An 18,295-nucleotide genomic window follows, 5' to 3' on the forward strand; every position below is an offset into this window, starting at 1 on the left:
CCACGTATCCAATTTTGTCTTTATCTTTTTCTTTAACCCAAAGAATTTTTGGGGCATTCAAAACTATCTTAACATTGTATGCTTCCAATCAACTAACGCAGCTTTTCAACAAATTTTACCCATTGAGTGAAAAGCAACGAGGTTCTGAAATAATCAATGCTTGATTGCAATTTTTTTCTCAAATGACTGGCAAACTTTACATTTTTGTATATCCTGAACTGACAGAACCACACAAGGAAAAAAATTGAACAAATTTGGAGAAAAATGTGAGATGGTGGGTTAAGAGTGGCCTGGAGGTTGGCATGAAAGTAGTTTCCGGGCCCGATGCGATACAGAGACACCTAGCGACATATCAGAGGACTAGGAAGAGAACCTTCCTCCCTTCACCACCCCCTCCCCTCCGCGTGACTCCCGCAGTGAGGTTTCCAGGAAAAGGACACCCACCTGTTTCTTTTCGTTCTGGTTTCGGAGGCTAAAATTTCTCCACTGGCAAAGCAATTCGCATTTCACTGCTTGCTGGCTGACTCTTGCATGGAACGAGAAGAGTGGCAGGCTCCCGAGACAGAACCTTCATCGCTGAAGTTTTGATTGAATAAATTTGGTTGATTACAGTGGCTACTATAATTATGTTGAATTTTCTTGTTGAGGTTAGAGTTATCAATTGAGAGTAAAGAAGGAAAGAAGGAGGTAGAGAATATCAGTTGAAAGAAAGTATTTTTTTAAGGGGGTGTTCTTTTATACAAAATCGATGTATAATAATAATGATAATAATAAGGCAAGAATTAGTAACAATTATTATTTCAACTATTAACGAATCGAGTCCCTATTAGAGATGGGCAGGAGTGAAACTACCTGGAATTTAAAAAGGGGAAAAGTGGACATGCGTAATAACATATGGAAAAACTAAAAAGGAGAAAGACGGACAAAACAATGTAACAAAATGTACAGTAGTAACAAAGATGTCAGGAAACAATAGTATAATATTGAACATACACTTTGATGAAGTAGTTTTCTTTGTTATGATCTGAATTAAGTCCCTTTGCACAGTTCTCATCGTTGGATGGACATGTAGAATGAAGGAGGCAGGGTTCGCGCTGAAGAGGAAGAAGACAGGGAATTCTCCCTCCCCTTTCCTAACCTGTACATCTCTAATGTAATTCTCAACCAAGCCAAGAATCTTGTCCTTCTACATTTTATGTCGCTTTTGTTATTGTTAATGAAGAATTCAAATTAATAATTTCTTTAAATCTCAAGTTAGCAAGTCAGCCAAAATTATGTTTTTATACTAAATTTTACATTAATTGAAGATTTGCAAAGAAACAGTAGACCTTTTCATGATCTTTCCACTCCAAAAACAAATATTTTGTAAGAGTCACATCAAGTTTATGATTGGAAGTAGTGAAGTTCTAGGAACCACACACACACACACACATATATGTAAGCAACAACAATAGTAGGCTATTGTAATTTGGAGAGGATGTGATTTGTGAGCGGAACAAGCATGGGAATTTAACGAAGTTCCTTTGCGAATCATCAATTGTGTGTGTGTGTGTGTGTGTGTGTGTACACGTATTTCCTATCTGCACAAAGTACTACATGTGAGGTAAAACTATCGAAATGTAAAAAGAGGAAGCGCTACCACCCTCCCCGCCTTTTCTACATTTTATTCAAATAGAACACGAGGCACGTATCTAGATATATATTTCGGAGGGGCGTCCTAACGTAATGTCTCAAAATAATAATATTAATAATGTTAAATTAAAATAAGTATAATTATATTAAATTAATTAATATATTTTTATTACATGAATAGGTAAGAAGGCGGTATAACAACAGTGCAGTATAACATCACGCATTCATTATCTAGCTTACGTGTAGTTAAGGTCGGCAAAATTTGTAAATAAATAGAAACTGCCCTGGCAAGGAAATTAATGTCAAATAGATAAAGAATATAATATTTATTGAGTATGATAAAATGATGTTAGATCCAGTTGACGAAAGTAAAATTCCTGGTAATATTTTGTTTGCATATTATTATAAGTAGTAATAATTCTTGCATAAATCTTCTTTGGTACTGTCATTCAAAATCGTATTGCTTTCCAATATTCTTGCGGAAATAAACAATTTGCGATTAAACAACAACCTTATTTTCATTACTTAATTGAAGTTATTTTATAATCTCATTATTTTCATTATTTAATTTTTGTACTTGGTAAGTCTTTCGGGGGGAGGTTGGGACACCTGGACCCCCTAAATACGTCCTTCGCGGTAGGGGTCGAGATAAAGTTACTGTGTCACTGGTTGCAATTCACGGTAAATATGCTCTGCTTCTCTACACTCAAACATACACAAACTCATGGCCTTCCTGCTTTCTTGGTTTCTTGCCTGGGAAAGAGGCAATAAATCAAGCTGTGACAGACGGGACCTTCTGACAAGGGGACGGAACCCAGCTGTGCAGAGAATTAAAACACCCGCGCGAACTAGCCCTCCCGTCACCCTGGGGCAATTTTCGAACAGAGACATCTAGTGGCCAAGTGGCGAACTATCATGAATGAAATTCGGCTGAAGCGGCCGTATCTTTCGCCGTCGATAATACATGACATTTTTAAACAATCATTTTGGGCTGTGCAAGTGACTTTTGAAAGAAAAGCCCTCCCTAGCTTAGTCATAGAAGGATTGAGCATTACGTTAGTATGCATCATAATGGCCATTTTCGTTGGTGCTACCCACAAATCCTATAACCATTCTGTGCTTATTTACGTATTTCCTTATGGGAAATTGATAAAAAATAATGGAATTTGTGCACATTTATCGAACTGAAATTGCATAAATGTGTCATGTACTCAAAGTTTCATAAAGTAAGTTCACATCTACTGCGTGTTTTCCGGCAAATGTTTGTCCTAAAACGTTATATTCAACAAAATGCAAAAAAGCCCATGTTAAATTTAAGCACTTTTCACGGCGACCTTCGCCAAACTCCACCTCCCTCTTAAGTGGTTGTATGATTTAGAGATATGCACGTTTCGTTTTTGATGAAAAGACGAAATTGGGTTTCTGAAAGGTGCGAAGTTCATTTTTCTACGCTGTTTTGTCATGGAATCATGCGAAATGAACTGTAAAATGCAAAATAGACTTATACATGGAGTTCAGAGTTTATTTACAGACGTGACACTTTCTGAAGTTTGAATTATCCTGTGAGTTATACAATTCACAAAAAATTGATTAATTCTGCTGTAAACATTTGAGAAACAAAAATGGACGACTTTATGCAGGAATAAACTTAATACTCTGGTAACTATATAAATGTGCTATTAGAAGGAATATGTTTATTTTGTATAATAACTGCAGTTTTTAAATCAAATTTAGGATTATATTCACAATTTTAAAACAAAAATGTCATTTTAGAAACTGCTTTTTATCTTATTTTTATCTGCTATAACAACAAAATTTTATTTTATTTACAATTTTTGAACTCTAAATTGCCTCTTGCTTTTGTAGTGAAGTTTTGCTTCTTTTTTTTTTTTTACCTAATGATTATACATGGAATGACACATCAGTAAAAGCAAATTATGTGTAAGACAAAACAAGTGTATTAATTTTTATTTCAGAATTGTTAATCCATCAAGCCAAACTTTGGAGGATTTGAAGAAACGCAAGTGTACCTTCTGCGGCAAAGGTTTCCGAGCTACCTCCCATCTTAAGGAGCACATTAAAATACACACTGGAGAAAAACCCCACAGTTGTAACATATGTGGCAAGAGGTTTAGGCAGAAAGCTCACCTGTTTGCGCATCTGTTCGTGCACAAACCAGACAAGCCATTTTACTGCTATGTTTGTAGCAGAAGTTTTGACACTGAAGAAAAACTTCATGAACATAGTGTTTCACATGAATTACAATCCAGGCTGTTACGTATTTCCAAATAACAGTGGCCATTAATAGTGTTTGATCCACTTTTGTATGTTGTTGAATATTTTCTTCAAGTTTAAAATGAAAATAAAGTGGGAAATTTTAACATGTGTATGTAGTGTACATTGAGTGCTTTGCTACAGATTTTGGAAGCATATTTTAGTTACCTTTCCTGCAATTGCCTCTCAACACACAACTATATATTTATCCAAATGACCATTGTACCTTATTAGTCTGAAAATAAGCCACTCTTGGATATGAGTCACACCCTAAAATTTCGAGGGAAAAAAAGGAAATACCTGAATATAAGCTGCATCCTTAATGTTTGAGGGGGCCAGGGAGAAAAGAAGGCAATCAGAGATTGAGGGAAGAAAAATTACCAGTAGCAATTTTATTCTGTTTCTGGTATTTGGAAAACAATATGTACCTATAAAATTTCCCATCAACATATTTCTTATTAGGCACAATATCAATCATTATTAACTGCAGTAATAACAAGTACTTAAACATTTCTCTAAAGTATTCCAACACAAGATTGTTTCCTTTACAGATGCTAGCTGTATTGTTGCACCATTTTTAAACAGCATACAGTATGATGAAATGTCGTAAGAGCTAAGGTCACGAATATAAGCCACACCTAACTTTTCACTGTTGAACTGTTGTGTTCATGTGGATAAATGTGTAGCTTATTTTCAGGCCAATATGATATAATCAGAAAAATCACCTTATAATTCGTTTAATTATTGTTGTTATTTAAAAATATCTTCATCTTGCAAAATATTACATTTACAGCCTGAATGCTTACATAGGGATATTTCAAATGCTTTGTAAAAAACATATGTTAGTGCCTTGCTTCAACTGCCTATTGTACACACAAGTGAACTTATTATGTGCAGTAATTTGCACAAGAAGCACAACTTTGTATAGCTTTGTGTCAAATGAGAATAAAATTTATATTGAATTGTAAGTCACTCCACTAATGTCATAGGTCTGTTTAAAACAGGACCTTCACATTTCATGCCATTTATCTCATAATGCTTTAAACCAAGACACCAAAGTTGAAATCTCACAAAACTGAAAACTTTAGTTGTCAGATTACACTTAAGTTTTAAATAAATACAAAAAAAAGCAATGTATGATAGATGTAAACAGTAATTTTCATTATGGTAGATTTAGATATAAGTTTACATAAAATTAATAACATTTGCAGTCTCGTACAAAACTTAAGGAGTTAATTATTTTGTCACAAATACCTCCGATTCTTCTATTTTGATGATCAATGAGAAATACAATTTAATTTCATTGTAAAAGCAATTGTGAATGATGGGACTTTTAGTGGAGGTGAAATAATGAAAGCAAGAAGAAGAAAATCAAAATATTACGAAAATAAAAAAGGATTTGGCATCCCCCTGGGCCACCACAATAGAGAATGAAAGAAATGTAGTTCTTTGCAGTGGTACATTCATATAAGTATGCAAAGTTGCTTTGAAAATTTGTTGTCAGATAATGGGGGGGGGGGGGGGAAACCCTGGAAAATCACTCCTAGCAGTGGCTCTTAGTGAATGGACAAAATATGCAGGGAAACTCTTTGAAGCCATCTAATGCTATTCCCCATTTTTTAAAAATAATCTGGAAAAAATGCAAAATTTTTGAAATCGTAATTTATGCAAAATTTTAAAATACTGTATGTTTTCTGCTGGATCTCTAATTGTTGAACATTGTGAACAAGTTTTTTGTTTCCATTATTACATGGGAAAAGTAAAATATTTCAGCAGAAATTCATTTGTGATTAACAGTGGATATCCTGTTTTGTCATTCCAGTGTATTATTTGTTCATATGTATATAAATGAACAGAAAAAATAGAATTTACTTATCATCTCTACTTTTCAAGAAATGTATGTGTTAATTGCTGCTACATGGAGGTAGTTTGGATTGATACCGGCTGTCCAGAATGCTATAATTTTGGTTTCATTTGAAACCGGCCATCCGCTAAAGGTTAATCATGTTAATTTAATGTTTAAAGGGTGTTGTATAAAAATAAATAGCACATGAGTGGCATGTACAACAAATATTACCTGCCATTATTATACATTGCCATTTTGACTGCTGCCATGTAACTCATTCCTGTGTTACGTATTTGGGAGAAAAATGTCACAGTTCTTCTTCCTCCTCTAAGATGTAATGCATATTTATCTCTAGTGAATTATGGCAACGTTTTGAAACGTTTGTCTCAACCTGGACATATCAAACATCTGCAGAAGAAACAGAAGACTTCACCATTGTGTGTTGTGAGAACAAGGGATATCAACTGCTGTGTTTTTTCATGTCTTCAGTTTCTTCATCGTTGGAACAACTGTAATTTACATTATACTCTTGCAATAAACAAATTTCATTCCTTCCAGTAGGAGGAGTTCTAGAATAGTTAATGCTTACAGTTGCAAGTTAATTCCATAATTAAGTACCACCACTGAAACAAATGTATATTTTTCAACCATAACTTTCATAATTTTCTTCATTTTTATGGAACTCATCTATTTTAATTAGATGTCTGGCTTCCAGTTCCTGTCATTTCCCTGCAAGTCACTAGGAGTGCTAGTGTAACCATTCTTCTGCTGCGTGTGCTGGTTGTAAGTTTTTGCCGTAGCAGGAGCCAAATGTGATGCACCTGATTTCTGTCGATGTTCAGATGATGTGCAAATTGCATAATTGCATCGTCTCTCTGATTTTGGTGTCAATCAGTGTCAAACACAATATCAAAAAAATGTCAGTCAGGCATGCATCACACACACTGATTGACACCAAAATCAAAGAGACAATGCAATTATGCACTATCCACATGATCTGAACATCGATCACATTTGGATCCTACTACAGCAACAACTTTAACCCAGCTCATGCAGCAGACGAACTGGCTAAACTAGCGCTCCTAGCAGCAGGCAGGGTAATATCAAGAACTGGAAACCAGCCCAGCAGTGAAGCAACAAGCTTTGAAGTGGATGGTGGCAGGGGCCACCAAAAATAATGAAACTTCTACCAGTAAGTTTTGGGGAAGAAGTAACTTGGTTACTTCTAATTATTATCAAACCACGTCTTTTATTTCCCAAACATGAATTGTCTATTTTTCAGCTTTTCTGTATAATAGCACATTGTAAATGGTGTTAACCTCTGCATAAAATATGGTCATCTACTATTTTCAAATTGTGGAAAAGAGAATGTTTGTATATTTTGTACTGCACACTTATTTTCTACTGCACACTGAAGGTCACATGCACGCTTATTATACATTAAAAAACTGTAATATATACGCTGAAACAAAAATTGTGATTCGTAGATATTATCAACTGTGAAATGAAATGCTTTTTTCTGCATTTACAATTTTATTAGAATAATATTAACATTCATGAAATTATGAAATATGGAATGCAACATAAGAGTAAATTTTGATAATTTTTTATTTCAGCATTGTTAATACATCAAGCAGAACTTTGGCTAGAGTCAAGAAACACAAGTGTACTTCCTGCAGGAAAAGTTTTCTTTGGCCCACTGACCTTAAGCGACACATGAGAATACACACTGGAGAAAGACCATACAAATGTAACATATGTGGCAATAGGTTTAAGCGGAACAGTCACTTGAAGGATCATATGTTGGCTCACAAACCTGACAAACCATATTTTTGTAGAATTTGTAGCAGAAGTTTTGAATCTGGAGAGATGCTTCGTGACCATAATGTTAGAGCACATGCACAACGTTTCACGTGAAAACTTTCAACATAGTGAACAATATTGTGACTTTTGCATGTGATTTGGCAGTTCTATTAATCCTAAAAGTTGCAAAGTATAATTAGGAATTTTTATTTATTTAGAACAATGAGTAGTTGCTGAATGTGTTTCATACATGTAAAGTTCACTCAGACTTGAAGAGTTCACTACAGGACCACAAGTTTCACATATTAAACCTTCAACCCCTGGGTAAGGATATTTTTGTCAGAAAGAAAAGGCATTGACATTTATGGAGAAATAAATAAGTGTGCAGTAGGTGTAAGGAATTCAGTGTAATGGTGTTGTAGACATTCCACATTAATTTTACAATAATGTATTCATTTGTTATATTACCCATAGTTTGATATATTAAAAATGATAATGTGTTGTCAGTTGTTTGTAATATAGAGGTTGACATGGTATGCTGAGGCCGAAGTTTGAGTGTAGGTTGCTAAGATGACAGCTGCATCATTGCATGAGTCCTTTCTTTGTCTAAGATTTTCTTGATGAAGGTGGTAATTACAGAGTTCTGTTCTCACCATGAGCCTCATTGACCGCTCTGAAATCCGAACTTCGATCTTCCTGGAAGATTTTTCTCAATACCTTTGTAAACACTAAAATGTGAAATGGAAAGGGACATAAGTGCAAGTTTCGGGTGTCTACTGACTGAAAACTGTGTGGGTTTCTCTTCTTAAATTTAAAAGAAAATTCAACATCCCATTCTGTAGAAACTCCTAAATATCCTGATGCTCATTTCTCAAAGTTATTTGCTTTATTTTTATGTAGGAAACATGATATTGTCAAGGATTGAAGTCGTATTTGTGGTAAAAAATAATAAAGGAATAACCCCAATCTTTATTTTGTCAACATTGTTTTCCGATCAGAAACTTTTACAATGTTCAGATTTATGCAGCACACCACGCATTGGTGCAAAGTCTACTGTTTTCAGCTCTTACAGAAATTGGATTGGGATAAGTGTCAAGCTCCCGCATGTTGTTATACAGCTTCGTGTTGTTGCTGTGGTAGTCAGAAAATTATAGGCATTTTATTTTTCTGGTTACTGTGAACCAAATAATTTTTCAACTTCCATTAGTGTGATTCTTACGTGGGGAACCCAAAATAAACTGGAATTTTGTAATAAAAAATTGTGTATTTATTTTTAGGTGTTACAATTTTCCACTTTTCGAAGCAGTCCTTAAACTCTTGCTAAGTGATGCCTTTTAATGCCTCTGCCATTTTTATCTAAGCTGTATCATGCTGTTTTTGGTTAAAAATTGTTTCACGCCCATGATTTGTGCGCTGCACTACGGCATAGTGAAGCCACCACTCTCCATTTTGTCACAACTCGGGACGTTTTGATCTCATAGCGTCAAGCAAACATTTCAGAACTTGTAGGTAAAACCTCATAGCGTCAAGTAAACATTTCAGAACTTGTAGGTAAAACGCCTGGTTAACAGTTGACCAGTAGGAACAAATTCCCAGTGAACAATGCCGTTTGGATTCGAAAAAGGAAAGAGAATCGTCTTGACATGTCGCACTGAGCAAGCTTGGTCTGCAAGTGACAATTCACCATTTCTGAAGTGGGAAAACCACTTGTAAACTTATGTCTTCCCCGTAGCAGCTTCATTGTAATCTGTTTCAAGCATTAGAACTGTTTTCCCTAACAGAAAACAGAATTTCACAGCCGTACGTTGTACAAACTTTTCAGCCATCACAAAAATCAATGAACAAGCGAGAAGCGCTTAACAAAAAATTTACTACTCCCTCCGTTCCATAATATGGTATAGAAACAGACCTTTTATGTTGTTCCACAATATAGTATAGATATGTTAAATTTTAAGATTGTTCCACAATATGGTATAGATATGTTACATTGTAAAGGGTTAGGCTGTATGTTAGGTATAGGCTACAATGTGGTTTACAATTTCATACTCAAAATAATGCATTTTATTCCACATTATTTATTCCATTGTCCTTGAATTGGAGTAGGAATTGTATAATGGCACTACGACATTTGGCTGTTAATTGTTTTACTTTGGTGTTTCTACTCACAATTGCCTCGGTTACTGGTGTGTTTCCTCGTCCTGGAATGCCACAACGGGTGCCCACTTGACTGACATCCATACTCAGCTCCATATCTGTTTCCTTTGCACGGCTTGTAGTACACTCTGCACAGTGAACATCTGACTGGATGAAGGATCGCTTCACTACTGCACACACAATCATATCCGACCACTACTCGGATGCGCATGCGCAGTAAATCAGCACATTCATCCTGTGTCTATACCATATTATCGAACGGAGGGAGTATGTTCCACCACAACTTCACTCGACAGCGCCATTCAGCAGACTGAAGCAGAAAGATTCCCGCAAGAGGCATCTAGAGGTGAAAGCATGTACTACAATGGGCTTGCCCACCGGAGAATGATTCAGGTTTCTTTTGGGTCCCCCCAAGTATACCCATAGTTTTGGATGTACAAAATAATTTGTAAATATTAGTGTAAAATATGAAGGCAAAGCAATTATACTATTCCAAAATCCTTGAGTTTCTGAGAATTTATCCTTTGGAACATGGGATTGTCCTGAATTTTATCTTGGTCTTGGAGTATTCATATTGAAATTACACTCATTTTTTTTCAGCATTGTTTACGCATCAAGCAGAATGTTGAAGGAACAGAAGTGTACATTCTGCAGCAAAAGTTTTAACACTACCACCAATCTTAAGCATCACCTTAGAGTGCACACAGGAGAGAAACCCTTCAGTTGTACCGCATGTCCAAGGAGTTTTAAACAGAAAGTTCACTTGAAAAGACACATGTTGGTGCACACACCAGACAAGCCATTTTATTGCAGCATTTGTAGCAGAAATTTTGATTCTAAAATTAAGTTTGATGAACACAGTTTAATACACTTAACATATTCTATGACAAATGCCGCTTGATAGGTATGTTTATGCTTCTGTTTGGTTTTTGTTTTATAGTTTTTCATTTTGTTTTGAGTTAATGTATGTCTGTTCTCTCAGCATTTTGAGGAGAATTGTAATATTAATAAAATTTATAATGCATATAGTGTGGTTTGTTTTGTCTGGTCAACTTTGTGAATTTTTATGTCCCAGATTAGTGAGCAGAGTAGCACTAACGATTTGGACAAACTGCTCTTATCTTGTTGCTTTACAGTATTGACTTGGCATACCACATTTCTGTAATTCTTTTACGTAGCAAAATATTTATTTGCTTGAATCACTTGTTTTGGAAAGTATTTATAGAGAAACCGGTGACTTAGAGTCTAATCATACAAGATAAGAGTCTAATCATACAAGATAAGTGACAGTAGAATTCTGAACAGTTTGTATTTTATATTGCTTTTCTATTTCTTTAGGCTAAACATGAAGATGAGGATGAAAGATAATAAATGAAATTGATGAATATACACTCGAAAAAAATATCCGGACCCATACCAGGGCTCTTACCTGGAGCCATTGTGAGATTGTGAGTCCAGCACTCAAATAAACTTGTAAAAATCTGAGCATGCTGCTTATGTTATTTCCCTATGAATTATGTGTAGTTTAATCACTTAAAATAATGGGGTATTGTTATCACTTGAGTTGTTAGCAACGTAGTTTCCAAACAGAATCTGTTTTCATCACTTGGATGATTAGAAGCAACATTACAGTGTTGCTAAGCCATACAGGAAGGATTTTTAGGGAAACAAACTGGCCAGTGTTTTCAGAATTTTACTACTTCAGTGGGCAAGGGAATTGACCCATTGACTCAAAATGTCACCACTAACAATCTCATGTTGGAAGTCCTAGTAGCCTAAAGAAGAAACGTAATGTAATATAAGAAATATACATAATACGAGGGTCTCTATTTATATTTTGAAAAAACAGGAATTGGCATTGAAAACTGCTTTATTGTTTTTCGAAGTATTCTCCTTTATGGTCAATACACTTTTGCATTCGTTCGAACCATTTGTCTTGAGACACCTCCATAATATGGTTTTTGAACGCATCAACGGTGTCTTCCGCTGACGAAAATCGTTGTCCACGAAATTTATTCTTGACATTCGGGAACAAGAAGAAGTCATTGGGTGCCAAATCAGGACTGTACGGCGGATGACCCATCAATTCGATTTTTTGACTGTTCATAAAGTCGGTTGTTAGACGAGATGTGTGACAGCTGGCATTGTCTTGATGAAGAATGATCCGACGGCGTTTGTTTGTTTTCCGTATTTGACCGAAGACCTCTGGCAAACAAATTGTTGTGTACCATTCAGAGTTGACCGTTCTACGTTCCTCTAAAGGCACAGTTGCCACATGACCAGTTTTCCCGAAAAAACAGGCGACCATTTGTTACGATGTGCTTCGAGCGCGAACAACTTTTGTTGGATTGGGTTCATCTTGAAACACCCATACAGTCGACTGCTGTTTATGTTCCGGCTCATATGCATATATCCATGATTCATCACCTGTTACAATCTTATATACGTCTTTTGAAGCACCACGATTGTATTTATTGAGCATTTGTTTGCACCAATTGACGCGAGCGTCTTTTTGAGTTTTTGTCAAATTGTGTGGGATCCAACGAGAACATACCTTTCTCACAGCTAAATGATCATGTAATATTTTTTATATGCTGGTGGAACTAATGCCTATGGTTGCCTCAATCACACAGTATGTCACATGACGATCTTGCAGTATTAGGTTTTGCACAGCATCAATGTTTTCTTGAACAACAACTGATTTTGGACGACCTTCGCGAATCTCGTCGGTGAGCGAATGGCGGCCACGATTAAATTCGTTATACCAGCGTTTCACAGTGGCAAAGGATGGGGCTTCATCGCCAAATGTGGAAGTAATTTGATCGATGCACTCTTGTCTTGATAATCCACTTCGAAAATCGTAAAAAATCATCGCACGAAAATGTTCATGAGTTAATTCCATTTTATTGTTGTCGCGCAATCTCCAAGTCAACATAAACAACACAAATGAAGCTATTGACAAAACATTTGAAGTACGTTATGGTCAATAATGCCAGACGATTCCGTGCAAACGTCAAATCGCGCCAACTTCAATCAGTGTTGCCAAGGCTCAGAATATAAATAGTGACCCTCGTACTTATTAAAGAGTGATCCTTTGAAAAAATTGGGAGAAACGAAGACCAAATTACACACGAGGCGTCTTTTTCATGGGCTAAAACAAGGTCAAGTGAAAGTAAGGTGACCTGCCTACCACAGTCTACCAGTTAAGAAAGTCATGCAAGTCAATAAATTATACCAGTGGTCAAGAATTTTTGCTCTCACAATGACTGTATTTTACTTTATTTTTCTGCCCTTTTTGACAAATTGCGAAGATGAAATTTGTAACATGGTAAGGAAAGAGGGATGAAGGGACAATCAGAAGTATATAGGGACAACAAACACGAGCCCCACACAAGATTATATTTCCTGCGAGTCCAGATGCCAGGGACTCTCTAGTCTGCCAAATGTAGTCTAGGGTGCATTAATACATAAAGCAAGTCGAATTCTAATTCTCTTGTTAATTACAGTTTCAACTTACCTTTTGGTAGGATTTTTTTCATTAAATAATTTTTATTTTCTTAATTGTTAATTGTCGAAGAAATAAAGGTTAAGAAAAAAAAGTAAAGAAACGTTGTTAAAGAAGACAAGAATTTTGGATTTGTTATTTTGGTAGACACCCTTCATTTCTGGGAAAACGATTCTGAACTTCCTGAACTTACAGTTTGCTGCTTTGAATGATGTTGATCTCTATCAGCAGATGATGATTTCCAGAGGAGTTACCTCCTTCAAAACCCATTTGTTTTGTGTTCAAATGAAGTTGACAGATGCCACATTAACACCAGACTGCAAATTAATGTATGAAACAGAGATTCTGTCATGCATGTTGTTATTCTGTGAGACTGGAAAATAAATAAGAAAAAAATGCAACACATTTTTTCTTCTAAAACACAAATTACTTCTTTGTTCATCTATTTCTTTGTTCTTTCCCTTGCACAGGGAGGTAAATATTTTAGAACAAGCTGCAAAATTACTTCTGTATTTCAAGCATCAACACTTGTTTTTTTTTTTTCTCCCATTAAAATCCAACAAAATCCAACCTCTGCATAAAATATGGTTATCTACTATCTTCAAATGCTCAAGATGAAAATGTTTTTGTATTTTCTACTGCACATTTAAGGTCACATGATTTGAAGTGCGGAATTATGTATTAAAAAAAAAAGCTAATATATGCAGTGAAATAAAAATTATTACCCGAAGATCTATGTCAACTGAGAAATTAAATGTTCTTTCTGTATTTGTAATTTGATTAATCAACATTCATGAAAATATGAGATGTGGAATGCAACTTAGGATTAAATTTTATTAATTTTTATTTCAGCATTGTTAATACAGCACGCACAACTTTGGATAAAGTGAAGAAACACAAGTGTACTACCTGCAGCAAAAGTTTTCAATGGCCTTTCGAGCTTAAGCGACACATTAGAATACATACAGGAGAAAAACCATATAGTTGTAACATATGTGACAAGAGGTTCAAGCAAACAGGTCACTTGCAAGGACATATGTTGGTTCACACACCTGAAAAGCCATATTTTTGTAGAATTTGCAGCAGAAGTTTTGTATCTGGAGAGATGCTTCATTGCCATAATCTTAGAACACACCTATTACGGTTCATGTGAAAACCCTTTTCAACATTTGGAGCAAAATGGTGACTTTTATGTATTGTTTAGCAAGTTTATGAATCCTAAAAGTTGGGCCTCAGCAATGGCATAGGTGTGATGTGATCACCTTGTTTACTTTCAGTTCCTAAATATAACCTTTCTACAAAGCTTAAGAGAGTAGAGTTGTTTACAGTAGACAATTTGTAGAAATTTCAATGAGAAATACAGGCTTTACCAAATCTTAAACCTGGGTCTTTGACATACTGTTGTTATATTTCTCTACCAACTGAGCTACCAAGTCAGCCCAGTTTTTGCCTGATTTTTTTCTTCTGCTGTATTACCTGTCCTTTTGGAGAGAATTCCACACACGGCAGTGAAAAATCAGGCAAAATGAAGGCTGGTTGGCTCAGTTAGTAGAGCAATACCACAGTATGTCAGAGACCTGTGTGTGAGTTCTGGCTAAACCTGCATATTTTGCTGAATCTTCAGCATAGTATATCTCTGTGTGTGCTAAATCATAAAGTAGATATTTTGTGCTGATAGTTTGTATTTTAAACAAAGTGAAATCTCAAATCAGCTTTTCTTTGACTGTAACAGAAACCTTATGTTATTCGTTTTTAATGCAGAAGGAAATATAAATCTTGTGAAAAGTAAATTTAATCCGAGAAAGTGAGATAACACTATGCAAACAGGTTGTTTACTGACCATGAATTCCGAGAATAATGTGTGAATGTCTCAAATGTTTAGCATAAAATGTTAATGCAAATTACTTATTATAATAATTGTTTTTTGCCTTGAAAACTTAGAATTGTATTTGAATTTTATCTAGGTCATACATTAGCCATACTTGTTATGAAGCACACATATCACCACAGTTTTCATTTGCTGATCCTCCCTTTTTACAATTACAGTTACATACAATTGTAAAGAAAATAAAACCTTCTTCATAGTGTGAACTTAATTTATGTAATATCTTTAATGTGTGGGTGTGTAAAGAAAATAATTATAGAAGACAACTTTTGCATATTAACAATGAGCAATATAAAGTCAGTAGCAATGATTTTACGTAAGTTCCCCTGTTGTTTTATTTCCAGCTGTGTTAATCTCTCAAGTGCTGCTCCCCCAAGTCGAGCGTCACCTGCCGTTGTGTCGCGGAGAGCAAGATATCCTTGTCACCTGTGCTCGAAATGTTTCACCCGCACATCAGATGTCAAGAGACATATGCTACTGCACACTGGAGAGAAACCTCACACTTGCAATGTGTGCTTTAAGAGTTTCAGACAAAAATCTCAGTTGATTCGTCATAAGTTAAGTCATAAATTGTTCAGTTGTGAATTTTGTAGCAAAAAGTTTTCACTCGAATTTGAATTTAAAAAACATAGTTTACAACATTCTCTAGAAAATGTGGTTTGATAATGTGCTCATAAATGTAGGATTTACAGAAGTGAATTAATTATGAATACAAATAAAACAAGTAACCAGTGCTTTGTGAATAAAGCTAGAACATATTTGCTTAAAATATTGTCTCTTTTTTTGCATTGAATTGATTGAATGTTAGTGATATTAACAAAAGCAATTTTCACGAAAGGTAACAGTTCCCCATAACTGGAAATTCTTGAGAAAAGTTCTTCAGTGAATTGGTACAGTAGAGTTCAACAGTAAAAAAGTGCATGTTTAAAGAGCATAAAACATTTGATTTATGTTGTTTATTCATAAACTTCACCAACAGATATAAATTTACCTGCAAATTAATGATCATATTAAATTTTGAGAACAGGTGTTTTTAAACTGAAGATTATTGTTTTAATTTTCAAAGTGTTTGATTTTTCACCTGGCCTCAAATAATTACGTCTATTTATACTCTTTTTACTGAGGAACAATTTTAAGAATTTTAGTATTAAGTCACGATCCATACATACTCTGAATTTACTTTTTGCTTTTCATGCAGTTGGTTCAGTCAAATATAAACTGGAATTTATCTCTCTAACTTTTTATTGCATGAAATTGTTGCAAAAATTCAAATTTGTAGATCATTTTTCTGTATGTGTTCCACTACAATGAAGGCACTTTTGCCTCCAGATTTTTTAATGCTTAGGCCTAGATAGACCATGGTTTGTGCTAAAGCCAATTGCATGAGAAGTGAGAAGTTTCTTATCACTTGAAACATTTACCTTCCAACACCTCATTAAGTGTTTCAAACTAGTGATAATCACAGGGTGAGGGATTAGGGCTATAGAGAGGATGTTCCAGCACAGTCCTGTACATTTTTGCAAGTTTTTCTTAAGTTAAAGCTGCAGTGTGAGGTCTTGTATTGTCACGCAGAACAGTGACATTATGAATGGGTAATCCCCGTCTTTCAGAGCTGTACACAGCATTAACTTTGTCCAAAAGTGTACAATAATAAGCAGCATTCACTGTCTCCCATAAACGAAGAAAATCAAACACCACCCATTTGTGAGCCAGAAAACTGTTGTGATCACCTGACTCGGTGATGATTGAGTTTCCACTTTACCTGTCCTGGCTCATCACTTCTCCACTGCTCTATCCTGGTGTGCTTTGGTTCTGGGTATAGTGGCAAATTTGTGTCTAGTCATAAGTGAGAATACCGTTTCATGACTGATTGAAATTTCTTTTCACATTTTATCCACATGGATATAACAAGATTGAAAGCCAATCCTGTTCAATCAGCTGTCAGACTGCTTGAACGTGTTCTGCCACAAAACTTGTTTTGGCTTGCTTTGCACGAGTCATATTCTGCATGTGTTCACATCCACTCACTACCAAATTGCTGCTTTAATCTTTGCAAAATTACACTTGGCTTTCCACCTTTTTCGCCAAGAAATTTAACAATAATATGTTCTGCAACTGAGGCTGGCACTGCTTGCTCATTCTTCATGCTTGCTATTGACTGAATGTTTCAAAGGTGAACTGCATGGTATAGAATGAGTCTTAGACATGCCCACTTTGACCTCTGCTTGGTCGTAAGTGGATATTTTCACTTTATCATCTTGTTCATGTTTGACTCACCCACATATATTTGGGAAGTAAAGCTCACTGGAAAACTTGAATGAAAAAAAAATCTGATAATATAGTATTTATTGGATATCTGTAGCTAATAATATAATGCAATATGAGATATATTCACAATTGGAAACAACAATCTTTAAAATGTCAACATAATTAATGGAAAACACAATTGGGATATCTGTTGATCTATTCTTGACATAGTTTAAGTAAAAGAAAACCTGATAGTGTCTACTTATCAGGGATGTTATTGTACAGAAATTATGAATTGTCTATTTTCTCTAACCATGAGAAATTGTCCTCATTAATTACTAAATTTGTGCAAAATGCACAAAAATATCATTACAACTTCAGCATTAGAAATAAATATGCAGGGGTTTTATAACAACAGAAAATGTTATATTTACTTTCAAGTAGGTAGAAAATACCTACTTGATATCATTTGTTATTGGAAGTTACTTGTATTTCTATGTTAACTCTAATGATAAATGAATTATGTATTCATGAAATACGAGCAAATTTACCTTATCCAGGATTTGTACCTAGAACCCTTGACTTTCTAACAAGGACATATATTGGGTCCTGTACATATAAGGAATGCCGTGTACTCACATCTGTAGTGACTTCTGTTTTCATTCTGATTATATTTGTTATAAGGTGCCGCTAGTGTATACTCTGGAGTTTGTTGATGTAAGGCAAGTGCATCAGTACTAAAGATCATAAGAACCTTGGATGATATTCTCTGGTACACAATCAGGAAAGCCTGTCTGTTTGTTCAAGGTTTAAGGTAATTGAAATATTTTGCAATGCCATGTATTTGTAAATCATTTGTCACATCCGTTTCTTGAGCTTTACACTTCTCCATCCCTGCACCTACACATATGTGGGGTTTTGACCCATATTATATGCATTCCAGTATTAT

The 18,295-nt window shown here is 35.2% G+C and overlaps 1 protein-coding gene across 24 annotated transcripts in view; it reads left to right on the forward strand.

Annotated features, from left to right (window-relative positions):
- The window catches only part of LOC145992033 (uncharacterized), a 280,869-nt gene that overhangs the window by 76,929 nt on the left and 185,645 nt on the right, over positions 1 to 18,295 (forward strand). The window contains exon 4 of one of the 24 annotated variants that reach the window (XM_083128135.1): positions 15,444 to 15,796. The exons of 19 other annotated variants lie outside the window; for them this stretch is intronic. In XM_083128135.1, the coding sequence (XP_082984261.1) occupies positions 15,444 to 15,762 (319 nt within the window). In that variant the 3' untranslated portion in view covers positions 15,763 to 15,796. Of the gene's footprint in view, positions 1 to 3,608; positions 3,928 to 7,368; positions 8,192 to 10,309; positions 10,614 to 14,066; positions 14,495 to 15,443; positions 15,797 to 18,295 lie in introns of those variants that run through there. 4 more of the 24 variants (XM_083128143.1, XM_083128142.1, XM_083128141.1 and 1 more) reach the window with 4 other exon arrangements.

This window comes from Lepisma saccharinum, chromosome 9 (genome assembly GCF_977018435.1).
Source record: "Lepisma saccharinum chromosome 9, izLepSacc3.1, whole genome shotgun sequence".
Classification (NCBI taxonomy): Eukaryota; Metazoa; Arthropoda; class Insecta; order Zygentoma; family Lepismatidae; genus Lepisma; species Lepisma saccharinum.